A 21,927-nucleotide genomic window follows, 5' to 3' on the forward strand; every position below is an offset into this window, starting at 1 on the left:
TCGCCAATCTAATCCTTCAAACTAGCTAGTAAGTTTGTAGTTCATCTTCTTTAGCATATTCTCTTGTCTGAGACTATGTCGAAGGGTAGTCTATTTTTCCCATTATCTACGGCTTCTACTTTCCCTCTGGAATATTTCCTGTCATGAACAGGGTAAAAAAATCCGGCATCTGGGGAAACGTCATTATACTTTCAGACACAATCCACTTCTTGGACCTCTTTAGCAAGGTAAAGTATATAAATTTCATTTTATTTGTTAATAAAGCTATTATAAATCATCTGATAACACATCCATTAGATTTCTTATACACTCAGATCCATACAATTCAGGATGCTAATAGTTTTCAAACCCAATAACGCCTATTTCCATTCCTATTGGACCCAATTCCTCTGGTAATGTGTATTACTACCGAGCATTATTCAATAAGTCTTGACCTCCTCCCTTTTCAGTATACACGGGACGAACAGCAGCAGTGCTTAATAGCCCTTGCATCCATTAGGACACATGTTGTAACCGGGGAATTGGTTGTATTGGGTTTGATCAATCGCTTCTAGCTTTGGGCAGCCGAGACCTTGAAGTCTGGTGACAATGGTGGTGCTCAAAGGTCCTAATACGGAATTCTTGTTGCCAATGGAAGATTGGCTGCCACCAAGAATGTCAGGAAGAGCGTTCTGAGAAATTTGGAAGAAGTAGCATTCCAGGTTGTTCCCCTCCAGTAACGTCGCAGCACTAAAGACACCTTTTGTCACGGAACCCAGATCAACAGGTGTGAACGTGTTTGGCTTTCCAGTGTTTCCACCAGTTTGGAGAAGAGGGAGATACTTTTCGCCGAAATCTAAAACGTCCGCCAAAAATCCAAGAATTGTGTACTCATCACCGATTGGAAGTTTGTACCAGTTATCTGGGATGCGCTCATGACCTTCGTTGTATTGGAAATTTCCAGATTCGCCAGTAATCGCAAAGAAGGACTTGAGATTTTCCTTGCTCAGCATGCCGGTTGGGAACTCATCAGAGTGGTTGGCCATCATGCGGACTGGAAAAGAGAAACCAGCTGGGGCAACAAGGATACCAGCGAATGGGCCGAAGAAGAAATATCCATTAGTCGTCAAAGAATCATTGAACCGAGACACACGGAAATCCAAGAGGTTATCGTATTGTGTGCTAGATGGAACGTCCTCGACTAACGCATCGTAGTACTGTTGGAACTGGGGAACCTGCAACTTGTAGTTGTTGCCACTGTTGAAAGTTAGCACTGTGAACATAAAGAAGAGGCGGCACAAGAAACTTACACTTTATAAAGATCACCCCGAGTTGGTGAGGTATCAGCCTCATATTTATTGTGAGATCCTGACAGCCCCTGCGGAGCGCCAGTGAGGCCAAGGAGATTACCAAGCGGTAATTGATTTAATGAAGTGGGTCCTCCTATCGAGTATCCCAATAGATTCCCGTCAAAAATTGCACCATATAGAGCGAGGAAACCACCAAGATCGAGGGACATTCCGTATGCAACATTGACACCGTTGATGAAATCTCCCATACTTCCAACGCCGTTATGTGGGATGTATCCGTGATTTGCTGCAGCATTCAATCCTGGACCTGCGGCAATACATTAGTTTTTTCTGTTATTATAAATGGTATAATTGATGTTACTTACATGGTCCTCTAACATCACCAGCTGCGAAGTTTGGCGGCACGAACTTGTGGTTGCCGGTGGTACTGACATACTGCGATGCGGGATCAAAGACTACACGCTTCTTGACACCATCGCGAGCGAGTGTACTTCTTTTTCCGATCTGTGACGCCGCAAGTCTAGCAGCCTGTTCGGCACCAATGGAAGGGAATGCAGAGACTTGTGTAGCCAATGCCATGATGGCAAGGCCAAGCGTCACTGCCTTCATAATGGTGGCTGGAAGTAGGAAGGTAATTGTTGTAGGACTTGACTGCTCTGTATCTGGGTCAAAGGATATGCTTGGGTGTTTAGGAGAGTAAAGTCGGTTGGATATTGCACAAAAGTCATATCATATGAGAGGGGATAGTCTATATATACATTGTTTTTCTCTGAACAGCTGCTTCAAATGACGGATTGTGTTGACTGAGAGACTAAAATCGAAATTCGACCTCTCTGCCATAAGGAAGCAGCAAGCCGGATCGGCAGTTCTTTCGCATTCTCAAGCTGAGAAAGTGAACAAACGATGACATACAGTTACCTATGAGGTCATGCAATAATGACTGGCAGTCCTGCCGCTTTCGAGATAAATTGTCGACAGAAGCACAGAGATTTCGTCAAAGATCAGCGTTACCTAGCCAGCATTTCAAGCGCCGTGAGATGAAGATCGCTGGTACCCAGAGATACACACCTACTGAACTCGTTCCTTATAAGAATGGGGATGATTCTGAGCGACCTTAAATCGGAGGTCCACAAGAAACCGAGGGAGAGTCGAATACCCATAAAATCGCTGCTAGATATGTGATGGAGATCTTCGGTTTTTATGGATTCCGGGGGTCTGGTTCTCTAAAGCATCAAAAGCGACAAGGTCCATCTGAAGCTGCGGCCAATCATTATCTGGATACAAACAAGATGTTTCACACATCGGGTACTTCATGCATGAGTGTCGGTCGCGGCTAGACAGCTGTGAGTCTACCAAGTATTGGCACCATCACCTCAACCGATCAGACAACTCTCTAGCAGACGCCGGGATCAAAAAGAAGAAGTAATTGGTGCATCTTTCCTTGTCGTCATCAGTCGAAACGTATTACCTCCTAACTTACAGTAGAAAGAAAGACAATGGAGCCCCAATGAATTGAGGATCGGTAAGGTAATGAATGTACTGTGGCAGTTGTCACTTTATTAGCGCGACGTCAGAACAGCCACCTTTTCATCGGCAGGCCTTGACGGGTACAGGCGGTGTCAGAGATCTATTCTTAATTAGCCCCGTTATGTAGATGTGCAAGCTGGGGGAGAAATAGCAAGGCAGAAAACAGCTAAAGGAGGCAATAATAATCACAAATTATTTGCAATGTTGAAACATGCCAAAAGAATGAACATTCTCGATTGTTTAATCTCCATGGGTGACGTGGAAGACGTCAAACTGCTGGTTCTGGCCTCTTTCTGGTTGTCTAGACCTTACTCGCGCTCCCATCAGTGGATGACAAGACTCTGCCAAGCATCGAAAGGTCGACAGGGAACTAACTGTTGGCGGGGAATGTGCTGAGAACGCGAAAGTGTTGACAGGACAGAATTCTCGGTGTTCTCGTATTTTTATCTCCGCCTAGATGGATGTTTGCAGCCAGATCAGTTCTGATCACCGCATGGGGGTACTTGGGCTGCTTGAATGGATGGTCCAAGCCTTGAGGTTGTGATGTTAACGCTTGTAAGCGAGATTCTTTCAACTGAAGTTAGAGAATGCTGCCTCAGGCATCAATACAAGATCCACCTCCGAGGCTCAAAGCTCTACTACAACCACCTTCCCCGTACAACAATACCAATAATACGGAACTACCTTCGCAGGTGATGGGTACGGAGTATATTCTCCTACGCCAAGTATCGATCGAACGCGGTTCTTCTGCAGACTTTAATATACCACCCATTCTGATCCAGAAATATTGGATGTGCAACGACGATTGGCCAATTCTGCAGAAACAACTTTGAACTAGCGATACTAACAGTCAGACACAACCGGGACCTGGGGAGTAGTGGAGAGCCACCCACCCATCTACCAGGCTTTTGATCGACAGCGGGAAGCATCTCCGTGCTGTACAGTAACGATCTGCCACCGATCTCTTAGTCTCGACAGAAAAGTAACTCAATTCGTGGGTGGCGTTTTTAGCCACTACCACTTCGGGTTTCTCAACTCCCAAAGCAGCCTATAATGCTTCATATGGTCCACTCGTTGACATTAGACGCTTAGCCAACTGGGATACCCAAGTACCTAGAGCAGATCCTACTTTGCGTTTTCGAATCCACAGGAAGAATTGTTTATTGTCAGGAGAAAGAATATCAATTTGCTATGTTTAAATGAGTCCGTGCAGATTACACGGCTTGTGGACTTGAAATTATTCTTGGGAAGTCTTGTAGATTCGTTTGCTGTGTATAATGAACTACAAAGGGAGTTTCTCATAGCCTCACGACGCTTTCAAGAAATCGCATTTGAAGAGGATGTTTATGGTACTCGCTACAATGTTCGACAAGTTTAACAGGAGCGGGAATTCGGATGGTATGGGAAAGTACCCCAAGATGATGGAGAAATAGGGCGGTGAACTACCGCGGTGGATCATGTATTAGCAGCACCCTAACACGAATAAGCTTCTTTTTAACATTATTGTTTCCATCAAACGAGTCGATGTCAATGCTAGTCTTTACCTAGGGGGGTTCGTTCGGAGCCAAACACTTCTCCACTACTAACCCATCCGGATGCCGAAACTCTGAGTAGTCGACCTTCGCGTCGGATCCCATCAAGCTCTCCATTTATGAAATCTCCGTACAAGCATCCATTGCTGATTTGCCATGCGCCAGCGAAGCGTTGACGAGAGTGGTGCCTTCAGCAGTTGCGATCGAGGATCTTTTTCGATCATTTATTCCTAGCTCGAGGACTCTTCGGTGCTTTAGGGCACTTATCATGAAGATCCCTATCCGTTCATGCAGAATAACTTTACGTAGCTGAAAGACATGCTGGAGAGTTTTTGATCGACAAAATGTTTTGCAACTTAGGAAAGGATATCGGCGTGGGTAGACTTGACAACACAACTATCTACGTAGGATCGTCCGGCAACATGAGGATAGGATTCCAAGCGCTAATCTTATGATAGCAGTATTAAGCAGTACATATACCTGCAGATCCCCCTCAAAGTCTACATATCCATACCGACTTCTCAATCTTCAACCCCTTTAGTTCCATCACAATCAGCATAAAAGTAACCCCTTGACCAACCATACATCAATACTCACAAATATCGTACGACGCTACATACTCACAATGCGTTCCAACACTTTCATCGCGGCATGTGCATTTACTGCTGTAGCAGTGGCAGTTCCTCTGCCAGCAACCACTGGAAGCAACCCTCTCTCAGACACAGTCACACAAATTACAGACCTTCTCGGCTCACCTTTTGGAAACGGTAAAGGCAACGGAAATGGGAACTCTGCGGGAGTTGGTAACGACGGTAATGTAAGTATATGAACAGCTTCTACGGAAGGGTCATCCCCATTGCATGACTTGCAATCTCATGAAGGACTAACAACATGTAGGGAGCCGGAAACGGAGTGGGCAATCTTAACGGCAACGGCAATGGAAATGCCTTTGGAAAGTGAGTGCTATCCTACAAAATTCTCAGACATAGCTGACCTAAAATAGTGGAAATGATATTCTATCAGGAAATTCAGGTATCGGACGCCGACAGGATAGCTTGACCCAGGTACTCGAAGGTTTGGTGGGTTCACCAGTCGGAAACGGTGTTGGAAACGGAAGTACGTAAACCACAGTTCACATCTCACCGATATCCACTACAGACCTCAAATTGTGTCAAATGAGAGACTCCACAAGTAAGAAGTCTTGACAGTTGGGACTTTCATATGGCATGTACTGCAGGTCAAGCCAAACTCTACCCGTCTCCTCGAGGGGTCGGCAAGCTTGATTTTGATTCGAATTTCTTCTAGAAAATAAATTTGCTAATACTATGAATAGATGACAACACAGCTGGTGCTGGGAATGATGAGAACGGCTCAGGAAATGGCCAAAACAACCTTAATGAGAAGTAAGTGATTATCTCCACCTCCTTTTTGGATTGGCTCGGTAGACCCATCATGGTATCCCAGAAGTTAGAACTTGCTAACCTATATTAGTGGAAACGATAACATTTTCGGAAACTCAAACTCAATCCTGTCGGGAAATTCTGGCATTGGCAAAAAGGTAAGGAGATTTCCCCAAAAAACCACCCTCGGGACATATGTCGGTACGATCATCGACGATGTTACGGTTCCTTTGGATCCAACATCTGCAACCTCAATCTGGGGAAGCCCATCAGGCAATGGCAATTCAAATGGGAATGGCAACACGGCTGGATCAGGAAATACCGACAATGGCAGTGGTTTGTCAACCGAATGATCCATATATAAAATATTATCTAACACTTCGCAGGAAATGGCTCTGGGAACCTGAACGATAATGGTTCAGGCAATTCATTAGGCAATGGCAACGACATATTGTCCGGAAACTGTGGAATCTGCTCGCCTATCGACATCGATCCAAGCATACCTATAACCATCGGCAAAAAGTCGACAACAGCACAACCATATCTGGAAAACCATCTCATTCAGGACTCCTAAGCTCAGAAGCTAATTAAATCTTTCTTTAGGTACGTCGCCAAACTCTGCCACCTGGATCGCTCGCGCCTGTTCCTGAACAAACCTTAGAAGCATTGAACCAAGATATTTCCCAGGTCTTCACTGATCTGCCGGAGAGCCTGAAAAACAGTATTATTGGTGCGCTCACTGGTGACAACACTCCTCCTATCTCAGGCAGCAAGGAGAAGAGACAACTTGTCTTGACAGGGCTTGGGAATGTCATTGCACAGACTATTGGAAAAGAGATCCCTTAAGCGTGGCTGGCCACGAAATTGGAGCTTAGACCAAAAATTATGATGGGCGTGGAGGATTCGCGATGTATAAGTCGGAGCAATGGGGGTATATTTGTATTCTATGAACACTTGAGTTACAGGACTAATAATACGTTGTTTGGTTTGGATATCCTTTCCGTTGCGCTCGATCAAAATCTAGAAATCTGTATCTGCCAATCTACGCAAGTATTTAGTGCATCTCTCCATCCAACGGTCCTACAGCATCGTATCACCTTTTCGTATGATATATCGATTATACCAACGATAGCTGGTGATCAATCATCGACCTCATCGGCCTTTATACCACTGATGTTTGCCGTCTGACTCATAGGCGTGACAAGGATTCAAAATTGTTTTACCTCGATAGATCTCTTAGAACTTGTCATCGGTCCATCATGAAACTGACTTGTTGCAGTTAAAACATACCCAATTAGCTCAGGAATCGACCGTTTGTGTCCGAGTTCATTTCTAACTTCTTGATATTCTTGAGTCCAACCAAGGTCACCAAATCACAGACTATACTTCGATATGGCTCCGATACCTCTTACGCCAGAACAAGCAGCCCTTATAGAAACAGCAAATGAAGCTATTCGTCGTGTACCTCGCTCAACACCACTTCGGCAAATTACAGATCGTGAGCAACCTCTCCATTTACGCGACTAGGAAATGCAAAGTAGGGCGGGTTCAACAGTTACAAGTTCTGACTTCCATAGACACGGTATCGGCCGCATGCTTGACTTCTCACAACCGCACTTTCACGGGCATCAACACATTTCACTTCTCTGGTTCACTTTGCGCTGAAAATGTTGCTTTCTCGAACGCTGCGGCAGACGGATGCTCGTCGCTAAACACCCCTGGTCTTACTAAAACCGAGCGAGGTGAGCCAGAAGGGGGCTTAGGCGAAAAAGAATGGATGATGTGCGTGGTAGCAGTAGCGAATGACGAGCGTGGTGTAATCAGTCCCTGTGGAAGATGCAGACAATTCATGTTTGACTATTATCCCGAGATCAGAGTCATTGTTAAGACTGGTGAGGGAGATGAGCTTGGCACTGTTGGGATTGATGAACTGTTGCCATATCCTTATGTTAGTGGAATGAGGAAGAAAATGGCGTCGGTCATTGGATGATGGATTTAGAGGCATGGAGAAGAGAGATGTTTGACTGAGTAATTTCAATGCAGAAATGCATTTCTTTTTCTGATATAGCTAATTTTGGTCTTGATTGGATTCGGATTCTTGTGATTCCTCATACTCATCTTCGTCATCTTCATCGTCTTCTTCGCGAATGAATGGTACAAGCCTGAAATCAACAAAGCTGATGCTGCCTCCTTCGACCTCGACCATAAACTGCATGCTCAAAACACCTTGCTCGTCACCTCTGAAGCTAACTTTACTGGCTAGTCTCATGGCATCAGCTGCTGCCTTGACCATATCGAACTTGTAGCTTTGAGTCCATTTTTCTGCAACTGTGAATGTTTCAAGAAGTTCACGGCCTTTGGAAAATTCAACAGTGGCGCTTCCTAGATGGCCGGAAGCTGAAAGACTCAAATACGGTGCTGAAGGAAAAGCGGTTATGTCGAGGCGAGAAGGCGAAGTAGACGAGAGCTCTGCGACGGCATCAAAGAGCCAGCGGGCCTGCATAATTATTTTCACTTGTATGGCACTTCGATCCAAAGGTATCTCCTCAGGACTTTCTGGTTCATACGTGTTTAGATTGCAAGTTGTTGTGACTCCAGATTCCTCGAGTATTATGCTGAAAGGCTCTCCAACTCCATAGTAGGACAATCGACAGATACCAGCGGCTCCGAGAGCCTGATTACTGAATGCGTTTGGCCTATCCCGACGAATGTTGCTACCATAGCCGTCGTTGTCTGACTTTGAAAATCTACTTCCTGCAGCGTCTGCAGCACCAAAGATCTGCAGCGTTTCGAGGAGAGCTGCAAGAGATATTGTGAAAATCGGTAGGTCTGGGGCCACAGGGTCCTGATCTTGATCGTCTTCGGGAGGTTCTGCTTCAGGTAGAGTACAGTTGAAAGTGGTGAAGAGAGCTTTATCCAGGAAGACAATTCCTACAAGAGTTAGTCTAATAGTAGAGCATTGACGTAGGGAAACCAACCCTGCATAACCCGGGATTCTTCTACCGAGAAGCGTAGACCCTCGTTGCTAATCTGGACTTGTGCTTTCGGTGAAAAACGTATGCAGTTCAGTAATTGGAATAGCTGCCGTGCAGAACTAGACACGGCCTTGAAAATAGGAGCCCCATTTCCGGGTTCAGCCAGCGCAGACATTACAACGGTGCTTGGCAGACCTAGAGGGGAAATGATGTATATAAAGAGGTCACGGAAACCAGTTTTGAGATTATTGTTTGCTTGTATTCCTTTCGTGGTGTGTCCCAACTATTGTACAGATGTATGCCTAGAAAGAATCGTTCTCAGAATGGGTATCGAATGGCGAACTAAACATAAACACCGACTGCGCAGATCATGTACACTGCTCCAAATCTATTCATATTACTTAGTTGATGTGCGTGTTGGCTTACTGGAGGTAGACTTACGCAATGGACAATGACGCTGGAACTCCAATGACTGGTATGTTCACAATAGAACGATCTAATGCAGTCAGTAAGTAGAACAAACGCGCAGTTGTCTGAGAACATACTCAGACCGAAGAGGCCCGTCAAGAGAAGTCCAATTGTCAGAAGTGAGAAGCCGACGAAGAACTGGCTATCCTTGCCAATGGTTGGCACAAACGGACTGCCCGAGGCGCTCTCCCAGACCTGATGCAGTGACGAATCCATAAGCGTGAGGTGTGAGATTTTTGATACCAATTGAAATGATCTCGAGGAAGGAATGAGTGCCGGAAGTGGATTGTCTCGTGGTTCTTTTGCTCTTGCGAAGGTACGCGACGTGGCCTCGCCCACTTCACTTCAGCACAATTGTCCCGCAAGCGGAGACCCGCATTCGATCCCTCCGGTTTAAGTGGGACAAAGCCTACAACCTGGAGAACGACGACCAACGTCAGGGAAGTAGAAGATACTCAGTTATCTCAATTCCTCATACCCAACACTTGTGGACTTCTGCGACGGAATCGGCAAGAATTGCGCAATTCTTCATAACATCATCTTATCGACAACGCGCGGAAGCCCAGTCGGTTTGAGTGCTGCCCGCAGCTTACAATCAAGTACATCAACCTCAACAAGCTGCTTTACAGAAGCTGACAGGAGTCGCCATTCCAGTTCGAATCGGATTGTCGATGATAGGGTTGTCCGAGGTCCAAGTGGCATTGTCTTTGTCTTCGTTTCTTTGCGACCGTATATTCGTAGACATCGCTTGCGCGCGCAACACCAACACACGTTAGCTCTCAGGCACATCTATATATTCGTTTGCGGATTCAACAGGCTTCGTAGACCCAGCTACGTAGGATTACAGGTGGAAGCCGCAAGGCAGCATTATTGTAGCTACAGTCGACGCGCTTGGACGGGCGTAGCTCGAAATCATCTTTGGACTACCACCCGGCCGTTGAGCGAAAATCGATCGGGGAGGCGTTGCTTACAATTCTGCTAAAATGGCTCCCTCCAAGGATAATGGTTAACTTGCCTGTCCTAGTTTTTATTGTCATATGCTGATTCGATTTCCAGGCGTTAAACGCAAAGCAGACGACCACTCAAGTCCGATGGATAAGAAAAGATTAAAGAGCTCCCATAGTTCGTCTCCAGACCCAGGCAAGCAACTAAAAGCAACGAAGACCAAGATCAATCCAATTCCATTTCCCGAGAAGGTAAGGCATTGAGTTTCCATCATTGCGAACCGCGCTAAGCCTCCACAGCCTGCAGTGATCGAAGAAAGAGAAGGCGAGATCGAGTTTAGAGTCGTCAACAATGATAATGAGCGCGAAAGCCTGATTATATTGACTGGTCTCAAATGTATTTTTCAGAAACAGCTTCCGAAAATGCCAAAGGATTACATCGCGAGACTGGTCTATGATCGTACTCATCTGTCGATAGCCATCGTCAAGAAGCCGTTAGAAGTAGTAGGTGGAATCACCTATCGTCCGTTCAAAGGGAGACAATTCGCTGAGATCGTATTTTGTGCCATATCCTCGGACCAGCAAGTCAAAGGTTATGGGGCACATCTCATGTCCCACTTAAAAGACTACGTTAAAGCCACATCGGATGTTATGCATTTCCTTACTTATGCAGACAATTATGCTATCGGTTACTTTAAGAAGCAGGGGTTTACAAAGGAGATCACATTGGAGAAATCAAAGTGGATGGGATACATAAAAGATTATGAAGGTGGCACAATCATGCAGTGTACTATGCTACCGAAAGTCCGATACCTTGAAATGGGCCGCATGCTCCTCAAGCAAAAGGAAGCAGTGAATGCTAAAATCAGAGCCTTCAGCAAGAGTCATATTGTACATCAACCTCCTAAAGCCTGGGCAAAGGGCCCTCAGAAAATCGACCCCATGACGGTTGAGGCAATTCGTGCTTCTGGATGGTCCCCAGATATGGACGAGCTAGCTCGACAACCACGACACGGACCGAATTATAATGCGCTTCTTCATCTGCTCAACGACATGCAAAATCATCAATCTTCCTGGCCATTTCTTCAACCAGTCAGTCGGGATGACGTTGCTGACTATTACGAGGTGATCAAAGAGCCTATGGATCTCGCAACTATGGAAATAAAGCTTGAAGCAGACAATTATGCGACGCCAGAAGACTTTACACGGGATGCGAAACTGATATTCGACAATTGCCGAAAGTATAACAACGAGACCACACCATATGCGAAGAGTGCAAATAAGTTGGAAAAATACATGTGGGCGCAGATAAAAGCCATTCCAGAGTGGTCTCACTTGGAACCATGATCATAGCTTATCTGGTATCTTTGTTGGAGTTGTGTTTGAAAATTGGCGTTTGGTAAGGGTACATATACCAGCCTGGCACGGCAATGGCTTATAGCAAGCGGCGCTTGACGGGACAACATATTCTGAGGATTGGAAGTACAATGCGAAAACACAATGTCATGTTATTACTTGAACAACGTTTTGACATCGTCTCTATGTGCTCGAGGGAGACAATATCAACATCGGTCGCGGCGCCGTAAGATGACGAACATGAGCAGGTGTTTCAATACCTCCTCATGAGGAGGTAAAGAAGGTCCTCTCATAATGGAAGGCTTGAGCAGTACCTAAGCACGATACAAATCAGGTGGTGGAGCGCTTGTAAGATGGTGCCGCATGAATGCGAGGATCCGAGCCTTGGCTCGGATTCTTACTTTTGAACCCCGCACCCTGGTTGATGATGCCAAGAGAGACTTTTTACACATGAACCATTCAAATGTCAATTATTATACACTTTCTCTCGCACTCAGCCAGCATTACGCATTCAGCCAAGATATTCTTATGGCCTAAACCCTTGTTATGGCTAGAGAAAGGTGCAGTTGGAAAGCTTCCATGTATGCGAACCATGCGACGTTAATCTATGCTAATCACCCTATGGAAGTCGGGCTTTCAAGCTTAACTTTGGAATGATATTTAAGAAGACATTATTCCCCCGTGGTGAACGGTATCATTTCATTTCTGAACCAGCTTTGCACTTGTTACATGCTGATTTCTTCATTCTGGAGCTCAATACTTAAATTTCATCATTCTTACCCACCAACAACAATCGAAACCGTCAAAATGAATTCTATGCCTTCCAAAAATGATCACGGAATTTTGCACATCGTACATGGTATCCAGTTCTGTAATATTCTAGGGGTTCTTGGTATCTCAGCATATCGAATGACGAACAAAACTCTCATTACAACAAGAAGCGACACCATGGCGATGGGCGTTGTGAGTCCTCCTATTGATCTTTTCAATTGCCTTGATAGCGCGACTAATAAGTATCACTTGCCAGGCTGCCAAAGCTCTCGTCATCATGGCCTATATGATTTGGACACAGAGATGCCAGAATCTTAAGAAATGGTCCAGCATCAAAGCTAGTTTCATATTGGCTTGTACAGAGATCATTTTCTGGGCCGCAGCAATTGTACTTCCCATAACGACCGTCGGACGTTGCCATCCAGGTATCGGGTGTATCTTGTCTTATATTATTATATCTTTAGCGGCAGTCAATTGGTAGGTCGATTCTCCGAGTTCAAACTTTCTTAAAGAACGAGCTGACTCTGGACAGTGTTCTAGCGCTTCCAATCGCCTTCATTACATGGCGTTATTATCGCTATTACAAACAATATGGTGTTATGCCAGGCAGTCGAGGACAGATGGAACAAGTCAATGAAGTTCGACTAGAAGAAGGGAGCGATAGTCCTCATAAACCGGTCTTTTTCCCACGCCCAAAGATTCCGAGCCAGCTAAGAGACGCGTATCCATAAAAAGCTGACAACAGCCAGCCTACGATGCATTTTCAAGCCATCTCCAGCAAGAGATTCAACCCTTTCACAGTGGCGACGACCAAAGTTCCTCAACGCAACTTTGGAACATAGACGCGGAGAAACCCACTTGAAGTCGAACGATCATACAGCTCCCCGAGTCCGGCGCAGCTGTCGGTCTTTGTTATCATTATCCGAGCCGTGAGAATACATCTCGAAGATTCAGAATTCCTGTCTGGCATATTTCTGAAGCTCCTAGTGTGTTTCAAATAAGATGATATCAAATCCAAGGCGTTGAAAGCACGAAAGCTCAATGTTTGCGTAGATGAATGTTTAGACTCTCTTTAATCGGATTTGTTAAACCTTTCGTATCTAGACCAGTCCTCTTTTGAGTGATTTTGTTATAAGTCACAGCCTTTATACCTCGAAGACATCATCTCAATGCGTTACGCCTTTTATTATTAAGGATCTGTAACCAGGATCTAATAAAAAAGCACTGCGCCCAATTTGTAAATACGAAATTGCTTTGTAGTCAAGAGAGGTGTTCCCCTGAGCATGATGTTGAATCCTAGCCTTTGCCTTACGATAGTACGAAGCCAACATATAGCATGAACTTGAAACTTTCAGCAGCACATGCTCCTCTGGCCATGATCACCAGTAGGACATGTCAAAAGCACTGTCAAAATAACTAATTCTCCGAAAGACAACATCATTGCCATCTTCGAAAATAGGAATAAGCGAGCTTTTTCAAGTAGCTGATGAAACAGTATCATTTTATCCGCGATTAAAAAAGATGTCCCTGAGAAACGTCATCATGATTTGTGCACTTGATGAGGAAATTTTGCAGGTTGCAATATATGCAATTCTCTGCTTGTTTCAACTAGTATTGATTACTCGCTACCTACTAATTCTCGGCATTGTAGTAGTACGGGCGATATCGGTATTGTTCAAAATTCGAGCACCCCCACACCAGCACTGTAGACCCCTAACTCTTGCAAGAGTATCCAAATCACATCTACATTAAACTGCCGTACATCATGCCTAACATTAAATCAATTGAGTATTTTCGTGTTCCTCCACGCTGGTTGTTTGTCAAGATCACGGATGATGCGGGGAATGTAGGGTGGGGTGAAGCTTCTTTAGAAGGTCACACACAAGCAGTTGAGGGCTGTTTGAATTCCTATATTGATCGCTATGTTGGAATGAATGCTGAGTAGGCATATCAGACTGCAGTCGAATTAGAAAGCAGACTGACTAGCAATAGTGACATCGAACATATTTGGCAGACCACTTGGCGACTCGGTTTTTATCGTGGTGGGCCTGTTTTCATGAGTGCTTTGGCTGGCTTAGATATTGCCCTTTGGGATTTGAAAGGTAAGCTATGTTTGCAATGCCATAACTGAGTCTAATACAATCACAGCTAGAAGGTTAGGCGTGCCTATTTATGAACTATTAGGTGGTAAGGTACGCGACAAGCTTAAGGTATATGCCTGGATAGGCGGAGACAGACCTGCAGATGTACTAGAACAGGCGTACGCAATACCGCAGTAATTATTAGCTAAATGCATGGATACTAATAGTCGCATAGTAAGAGTCGGAAGGTGCAAGGCTTCACGGCTGTCAAGATGAATGGCACCGAAGATCTCGGGTGGTTGGACTCGCCATCCGCACTTGATGAATGCGTCGAGCGACTTAAAGCAGTAAAGTCCCTAGGAATGGACGCTGGTATTGACTTCCACGGTCGAGTCCATAAGCCAATGGCAAAGCAACTGGCAAGAGTACTTGAACCCTATCGCCCAATGTTCATCGAAGAGCCTCTGCTTTCAGAGCACCCAGAAGGTATAAAAGAGATCTCTCGATTGACGAGCACCCCCATCGCTCTTGGTGAAAGGCTTCACAGTCGGTGGGATGTTCGACCATTCCTGGAAACTGGGGCAGTAGATATTCTTCAACCAGATATCTGTCATATCGGAGGAATTTCAGAAATGAAACGGATTGCTGCAATGGCCGAAGCCTATGATGTAGCCATAGCGCCTCATTGTCCCTTGGGTCCGATTGCTCTGGCAGCAAATGTGCAGGTGATGGCTGCCACTGCCAATTTCGCTATTCAAGAGATGAGTTTGGGCATCCATTACAACGTAGGAGGACAGGATTTGACAAGTTACACCCACAACCCAGAGATATGGGAGGTCGATAATGGGTATATCAAGTTGATGGCGGGCCCGGGACTGGGCATTGAAATTGATGAAGAGCAAGTCAGAGCCTTATCTCAGGGTGCTAAGCCTTGGGTGAGTCCTGGATTTATTGGTCCTGGCGGAGAAGTAAGGGAATGGTAAACATAATATTGGTACCTCCATAGCGTACAAGACTTGGCAAGTCCACGCTTACCATAATGCATCAGAGTCGTTCGTGAAGCAGTAAACATTGAATCTAGATAGATATGAAAAACTTCCACGTATTCTCCATGAACCAAGCTGAAATTTTGCTTCGTGGAGGACGATACAAAAGCTGTGTTGTTTGTCATGCTTCCAGGTGCTAATCGGTCAGTTCCAGGGGTAAGTTATGGGAAAGTCTGCCTCAATTCCAATCATTCAAGTCGATGACAGAAAATGGAGCTTGGCATCTGCAATTACCTGCTGTCATACCACGAAATATAGGGTCTGGTCATAACAAGATGCGCAAGTCCTTCATTGGAAACGCGTGGTCCAATCATCACCTATCCAGCCGTTTCAACAGGCCTCCGACGAGTAGGGTGTGGGGTACTTCTGATATCAAAATTTGCTGGCAAGGGAGTACAAGGCTGCAGCAAAAAGCTTCGCGAAGTTAACATAAACAAGCACTGGTTAAGACTGTGATCGATTGCTGAAGATTGGAGGTCTCTGGCGGGGCCGAGATGCGGTTGTTCGAGGCGCTTTGCCTGGCCGCATGGTCTTTCGAGCACTGGGAACGACAGATCAATATGGAGGGGTTGGGAGAAAGAGCATCTCGAGGTGGGGTAGAGTGGCCGTTTATGTACCTTCTTGTTGATAGGCTGGGGATGGTATCTAGCAGTAAATGGTAGTATTGGTTCTCTGGTCGTTCGGATGTGAGTGAGTGATCGTGGTCGTGGTCGAAGGTCTCAGACCGTATGGTGGGGTCAGCAACCATTGGAGAGAATACGTGGAGAGGTCGTCGCTTTAGCCTTGTAGAAGAGGGCAAAGTGGTCAATAAAGGTCTCGAAGCACGAGGTATTACTCCGCGCTGGTCTGTCGGCGGGAGGAGGAAACTTCCTGGTCTTGGGTCGATGGCCGAGTCGACACACTCTTGGACGAGTTGCATATTCGCAACGACAGGTGGATTGGATGTCGATGTTTGGCGATCTGATTAGACGGCATTGCTCGAGGACCTCGGGAGACCACGATGACTCGGGTGGGTATGTTGACGGTATCGCTCGCGCCATGTTATGAGTTCCGGTTGATTTGTCACTGTTCTTCAAATGCTTTAGGGTACCTAGGTAGGTAGGTATGTTCGTGAACACGATGGCTGTGTTGCTGAAAGGATCAACTGAGTGGCTGACGATCTCCTGCTTGGTGACCTGGGATAATGCGCGTGAGGTGTCACGCATTGAGGTGACATTACCGGTATCCGTTGGAACGAGCGGTGGAGATGAAAGGGCCGGCGTTTCTGCAGAAGTGTCGATGTCGATGAAGCGAAGTCGTAAAGTTGAAAGACGAAGAGGGTGGGTCACGGTAGACAAATAACTGATAATCGAAACTTGATGTTGACTAGTAAATTTGTCTAATGATTCGACTGACCAGCTACTAGGTAGGTAGTCTGGACTAGCAGTGCACAATATCGTGACTATCTGGCAATCTAACATTAAAATAGACATATATATGTATATATAGGTATAGAGATGGGACAACCAAGCAAGAGGCTCATAATCCCACATCGAGGCGTGCCTGAATATCACCCATATTTGGTCTGTTACGACTTGGAGCTACGCAGCAGTAGAAAGCTTAAGACGCTAACCACTATAAACATAATCATCTTGATAAATGTATATCTTAGGTACGGTATCGGCGCCAGCGAAACAGTTGGTATTAGTTGTTCTGTGAATATTGTTTGCATTGTACGGACCACCGACACCGTTGCACGAAGGTACGCAAACCCCCTGCACCAGCCCATGCCCAGTCTGGCGCCGGTCGGGATTCTGACGAAGATTTTGGTGCGACAGAAGTACGTGAGAACTGACTACTGCGTCGCAAGGGGTACTCCGTACTTGTAGTAATACGACTCCAGTAATACTACCTAGGTACCTACCTACGGACCTGCACTTGTATACTTCGTCAAGGCCAGTTTTGCGTCCCGTTCTGACCCTCCCTTTGCCTCCCCTCCGTCTCCCTCCTGGTCCTTTCGCCCTCACGACCTCTCCGCCGCTCCACCCCTCCAAGACCACCAGAATACAAAAGGCGGAAGCATCTCCTGTCTGCCTGCTGCGTCGTCCAGACGTCTCCTCGATTCTCCGCCCTTAATTCCTCGCGGCCCATACGGAAGCAGGAGCAACACTTCGGATTCCTCTGCCGTGACAGCCCTCAGTACCACCAGTACCACCGCGACTGACGAACAGATCCGACAGACGACTCGGCATCACCCGTTAATATTGGACATCTTCGGCGTGTGCTTTGTGGTGATTCACATTGGAAGGTTCTGAATATACTCGTCTCTGGGATTCAGACAATAGTGTTCCCGCGGTTTGCAACGACAACAACAACAACGCCTCAATTCCACGCTTCCTCGACACAATAACACCTGGCTTCGACGGCGGCCCACTGCATTATTCCCTCAGCAAGCACAGAAAACATCAACAACTCGATATCGACCCAGAACTGAAGAACACGTCGCAAGATCACAGCATCATCCCGTGGGAGCCACACCACTCGGACGCAGCACAACTCGGATTCTGCAGCTTCCTCTGACCTAGTCTAGGAGACCGCACGAAGATTCAGGAGCTTCGGTTCTGCTTGTGTGTGTCTACAAGCACCAACATTCCTTCTGCTGGTAGAGACGACTACAACTACACATTCAGACACATTCACTGCTGTCATAATGAAGGGTCAGCCAATCGATCAGATAGTCTATGACTGCATGTTTCCGAAACCCAAGACAACGGATCCGCAGAACTTCCAAGGGCTTCTCCAGAGGCAGCTTGTACCAGAAGTGCGCCTGGAGACACAAGCCTTTTACGGCCATCTCTCCTCCCAAGAAGCCAAATATCCTGGACTCGACTACGCCTACGGTCCACATCGTATCCGCCTTTCTCGATACCAATGGCACCGCAGATTGTTTCGCGCATTTGATATACTTGGGCTTACAGATTCCGAGATCGCGAATCTGACAAAGTGGGAGGGAACTCGCTGGGCAAAAGAGCGATTCGAGCGTGAACAAGGTATCGTGATACGAGATACAACGGGAGATGGCATCGAGGACTGGGTGGAACCTCAATATCGTCTGCCAAGCGTACCTCAAGCACATTGCGCAGACGTGGAGGATATGGATGCCCTACAAGAAGACGGTGGAAGCGAGAACGAGATGGAGGAGGACGACCCTGAGGACTCTGAGGCCGAATTAGAGAGTGTTGGCGTTGAACTAAACAGAAGACTGAGGGACGCAGTCGCGCAGAGGGAAGCTGGCAACACAGGCACGGTAATGGATGCCGAGTGGGAGCAATGGCTGAAAGAAGCTGCAGAGGCTGGAGGTCTTCCATTTTCAGATGTCAATCTTTCACCAAATGCAAATGTTCCTGGGACGAGACCTGCTTCAGCGGAGCGCTTGTCTCATGATCCGCGGCTGTTGAATGCAGCAAGACTCGGTCAATGGCAACAGATTCCAGATTTCCTTCACAACGTTGTTCGACAGAATATTGAAGCCCACAATCGTCGTCTCGAGGATGCTGCAATTACTCTCACTACAACATCTGGTAAGTTATAAACATTGCCCTGATATCAATCTTCAGCTCTTGCGACCCTAGAGTTTATGTTGATCTAGTAGCTTCTGATGTTTACTTTTCAATTTAAAAATTATGCTAACAATGTGACTTTCAGGTCCTAGCTCCTCCAATTCCACAAACACGGAAGCATCCAGACCATCTTCAAATAACATCTCGCGCTCGAGAGTCGTCGATAGACCATCTGTTGGAAGACTTAGCATGCACTTTTCTCGACGGCCAATTTCAAATTTAAATCCCTCAGGGCTTGGTTCCGCCTCGAGGAGACCTAGCGTCCGAATGGAGACATCCAGAAATGGCCCTCAAAGTGGAACAAACTAGCTTCAGGAGGAGCGACAGCGCGATATACGTCGACAAATTTGGCTGGACCACATACATCTTTTACATCATTTTTCACGGTCAGGAGTTTCCCTTAGCATGGCGTTATACATGGGCTTGCGTTTGATGATTGGTCGCGCGATAGGCTGGTGATTTTTTATTGAAGCTTTCGGGGATTTCGCCAAATAAAAGCGTTTCGTATCATTTCTTCGCCCAGGAACAACATTTCGGAATGTTGATAGAGAGGCTACAATTGCGCTGGTTGGATGCGTGGTACATATGGAGATTGTCTGGTCAGAGAGAAAAGACTTCCCTTATTCTGTTTAATTCCCCCCAATTGTCCAGGCATGGCAATTATGGCGATTTAGTTTCTAGGTTGCATGGAACTAATATGGAGTATGAAGAACTGAGAAATGGCATATCTAGCGAGGTTTTGGGCTTTATATAGCATGGAAGGGAGCTGACGAAGTAGGCGATGCATAGACATCCATATCATAATCAGTATAGCTGGGTCTTTTGGCTGAGTATGTATGTTTGTAGGCACGCAGATTTTGAGAAATTGGAACTCAATACGTTACATCATATGCACTGTCTGGATTTCATGTGAATTCTGTCAGCATGTTGTGAACCAAATACATTTTCGTGCTGACAAACTAGGATGAAGAAGACACTTCGTCGCATGTGGGCGGCCACTGATAGTTCTATGGCTTGTGCTCAACATTTATGCATCCTTTCCATTGGCGCATATATCCAAAAATGCCTACAATTTACCAACATGATATACAATTGCAAGATTCTTGGCGGCGAAAGCTATATCTTGAGCCAAAGAAGCACGAGAATGAGGTACAAATTATCTACAGCTGCCTTTACTGTACAAATATTCCAATCTGGTACTCTGGCGATGCTGATGCTGTGTCAAGAATAATAGTCTTCCGTATTGGCCACGCTTTATGATTCAGCAACATTGGTGTCAGTGTTCCTTGCGTCTAGTCATTGAACACTACATTGTCTCCTGGCTTCTTGTTCACACTCAGAGAACTGGCTTTGGTCAGATGTATTTCCTTGATAGCAGGTATAACTTACAAGATATCCGGTCTTGAATAAGTGCCAACTGGGTCAAAGTCCATCTGTTTTCAGGTTAGATGATCAGACCTATGAAAAATAACACACAGAAGACTCACTCTCGCTTCGATAAGTTCCGAGTGTTGTAAAGTCGCATAAAGAATCACCTCCTTATCCCGAACTGGCTCAGCAAGAAAAGTTCCAAGAGGCCCAAGGATACAGGAACCCCCGCTATTAACAGCATCATCTTTCTGCCAAACTGAACCCTCATTCTCTGGGTTTCGATCGCTCGAACCCTCTATGAAAGGAGGATAGTCCGCGGGAAAGTCCGACACTTTACAGAATTGGTTCACGCTGATGACGAAACAACGTCCCTCTTTGGCAATGTGCTGGACTGTGGCTGTCCAGGTTGGCCCATCGTCAGCGTTTGGGATAATGTAGATTCTGCATACGTGTAAGTTGAAGTCACCTAGGGCTGGGGCATTACTTACTCGATACCGAGTTGATATAATGCTAATCTAGCTGCGGGCATGTAATTCTCCCAGCTTGAATGAGTTTAGTAGGTCTGTTAACGATACAATCTAGTGTTGATTTCACATACCAGATGAGACCACCAGTCCTCCACCCAAAGCCAGGGTCGACGACTTTCAAAGAGTCGCCTGCTCCTCTTCCCCAAACTACTCTTTCAGCACCAGTAGGTACAAGCTATCACAATTAGTAAATACGAGGAATTGCAATAATGAGTAACACACTTTACGATGCTTATGCAACAACTCTCCATCCTTCCCAATCAACACAGTTGTACAAAACAAAGTCCCACCTCCATTCTCAGCCTGTTCAACAATACCAACACTCAACACGACACCATTCTCCCTCGCACAGTCTCGAAGAACATCAAACTCAGAAGAAGGTATCCTGATAGAGCTCTCATAATATTTCGCGAACCATTTAGGCCCTAGAAACTGTCAATCATTTTTTAAAAATTACGCGAGAAAACAGGGGGAGCCATGTTGAATGTACCTCGAGGTTCGCGTGATCCGACAGTAGCATCAAATGCATATCTCCAGGGGTACGCAGAGAGAAATGCTTCGGGGAAGACTACTAGTTCTGCTCCATTTGATGCAGCTTCTGCGGTGAGAAGGGTGACTTTTTTAAGACTAGCGGCGAGATCGAATGCTACGGGTGCTGCCTGTATAGCAGCTACTTTGATTGATGGTTGAGGTTTGGTGAACATGGTTGATGACATGGGAGATATGTCTTTTGGATGTTGCAATTGATTGTATTAAGAAAAACTTATCATGGGCCCGGCTTTTATAATTGTATTTGGAACCTTGGTAATAGCCGAAGGGAATTACGAATTTCTCGCATTCCTCTTCATACAGTTCTCTTACCATTTCTCATATGCAGGTTGGTGGCACGTGTATGATTGGAAATCATATCGTTTATTCAACAAATAGCACAGAAGCCGAGTTTCTTATTCAGGAAAATGCTTAAATTCAGGCCAATCAAGGCTCTTGGGTTGATGTGAATTTTTTGCATCCTTCGTGCGTTTTATTAGAATGCTTACACAT

At 45.8% G+C, this 21,927-nt stretch overlaps 10 protein-coding genes across 10 annotated transcripts; 6 read left to right on the top strand and 4 right to left on the bottom strand.

Annotated features, from left to right (window-relative positions):
* Positions 1-476: 476 nt before the first annotated feature.
* Positions 477-1,868, bottom strand: GLAREA_03769 (Cloroperoxidase; the record flags this gene model as incomplete). The annotated part of the gene is made up of 3 exons (XM_008084022.1): positions 477-1,236; positions 1,290-1,596; positions 1,655-1,868. 3 exons carry the CDS (start codon positions 1,866-1,868, stop codon positions 477-479), a joined length of 1,281 nt encoding a protein of 426 aa, XP_008082213.1.
* Positions 1,869-4,973: 3,105 nt separating this feature from the next.
* On the top strand, positions 4,974-6,322 carry GLAREA_03770 (uncharacterized protein; the record flags this gene model as incomplete). Its single annotated transcript, XM_008084023.1, has 6 exons — positions 4,974-5,165; positions 5,246-5,304; positions 5,352-5,464; positions 5,682-5,751; positions 5,840-6,084; positions 6,135-6,322. The coding sequence occupies 6 exons, from the start codon at positions 4,974-4,976 to the stop codon at positions 6,320-6,322; spliced, it is 867 nt and encodes a 288-aa protein (XP_008082214.1).
* An 818-nt stretch (positions 6,323-7,140) lies between these two features.
* On the top strand, positions 7,141-7,738 carry GLAREA_03771 (Cytidine deaminase-like protein; the record flags this gene model as incomplete). Its single annotated transcript, XM_008084024.1, has 2 exons — positions 7,141-7,246; positions 7,326-7,738. The coding sequence occupies 2 exons, from the start codon at positions 7,141-7,143 to the stop codon at positions 7,736-7,738; spliced, it is 519 nt and encodes a 172-aa protein (XP_008082215.1).
* Positions 7,739-7,816: 78 nt separating this feature from the next.
* On the bottom strand, positions 7,817-8,898 carry GLAREA_03772 (DNA clamp; the record flags this gene model as incomplete). Its single annotated transcript, XM_008084025.1, has 2 exons — positions 7,817-8,679; positions 8,727-8,898. The coding sequence occupies 2 exons, from the start codon at positions 8,896-8,898 to the stop codon at positions 7,817-7,819; spliced, it is 1,035 nt and encodes a 344-aa protein (XP_008082216.1).
* A 1,330-nt stretch (positions 8,899-10,228) lies between these two features.
* GLAREA_03773 (Bromodomain-containing protein) lies at positions 10,229-11,482 on the top strand (the record flags this gene model as incomplete). The annotated part of the gene is made up of 2 exons (XM_008084026.1): positions 10,229-10,387; positions 10,436-11,482. 2 exons carry the CDS (start codon positions 10,229-10,231, stop codon positions 11,480-11,482), a joined length of 1,206 nt encoding a protein of 401 aa, XP_008082217.1.
* Positions 11,483-12,298: 816 nt separating this feature from the next.
* On the top strand, positions 12,299-12,993 carry GLAREA_03774 (uncharacterized protein; the record flags this gene model as incomplete). Its single annotated transcript, XM_008084027.1, has 3 exons — positions 12,299-12,454; positions 12,519-12,739; positions 12,795-12,993. The coding sequence occupies 3 exons, from the start codon at positions 12,299-12,301 to the stop codon at positions 12,991-12,993; spliced, it is 576 nt and encodes a 191-aa protein (XP_008082218.1).
* Positions 12,994-14,027: 1,034 nt separating this feature from the next.
* Positions 14,028-15,326, top strand: GLAREA_03775 (Enolase C-terminal; the record flags this gene model as incomplete). The annotated part of the gene is made up of 4 exons (XM_008084028.1): positions 14,028-14,203; positions 14,255-14,364; positions 14,411-14,522; positions 14,579-15,326. The coding sequence occupies 4 exons, from the start codon at positions 14,028-14,030 to the stop codon at positions 15,324-15,326; spliced, it is 1,146 nt and encodes a 381-aa protein (XP_008082219.1).
* Positions 15,327-17,318: 1,992 nt separating this feature from the next.
* Positions 17,319-17,519, bottom strand: GLAREA_03776 (uncharacterized protein; the record flags this gene model as incomplete). Its single annotated transcript, XM_008084029.1, has 1 exon — positions 17,319-17,519. One exon carries the CDS (start codon positions 17,517-17,519, stop codon positions 17,319-17,321), a length of 201 nt encoding a protein of 66 aa, XP_008082220.1.
* Positions 17,520-18,078: 559 nt separating this feature from the next.
* GLAREA_03777 (uncharacterized protein) lies at positions 18,079-19,297 on the top strand (the record flags this gene model as incomplete). The annotated part of the gene is made up of 2 exons (XM_008084030.1): positions 18,079-18,949; positions 19,074-19,297. 2 exons carry the CDS (start codon positions 18,079-18,081, stop codon positions 19,295-19,297), a joined length of 1,095 nt encoding a protein of 364 aa, XP_008082221.1.
* A 983-nt stretch (positions 19,298-20,280) lies between these two features.
* GLAREA_03778 (Carbon-nitrogen hydrolase) lies at positions 20,281-21,590 on the bottom strand (the record flags this gene model as incomplete). Its single annotated transcript, XM_008084031.1, has 7 exons — positions 20,281-20,332; positions 20,378-20,421; positions 20,476-20,800; positions 20,848-20,901; positions 20,958-21,061; positions 21,109-21,311; positions 21,377-21,590. The coding sequence occupies 7 exons, from the start codon at positions 21,588-21,590 to the stop codon at positions 20,281-20,283; spliced, it is 996 nt and encodes a 331-aa protein (XP_008082222.1).
* Between the last annotated feature and the right edge of the window lie 337 nt (positions 21,591-21,927).

The sequence above is a fragment of the Glarea lozoyensis genome (genome assembly GCF_000409485.1).
Source record: "Glarea lozoyensis ATCC 20868 chromosome Unknown GLAREA2, whole genome shotgun sequence".
Classification (NCBI taxonomy): Eukaryota; Fungi; Ascomycota; class Leotiomycetes; order Helotiales; family Helotiaceae; genus Glarea; species Glarea lozoyensis.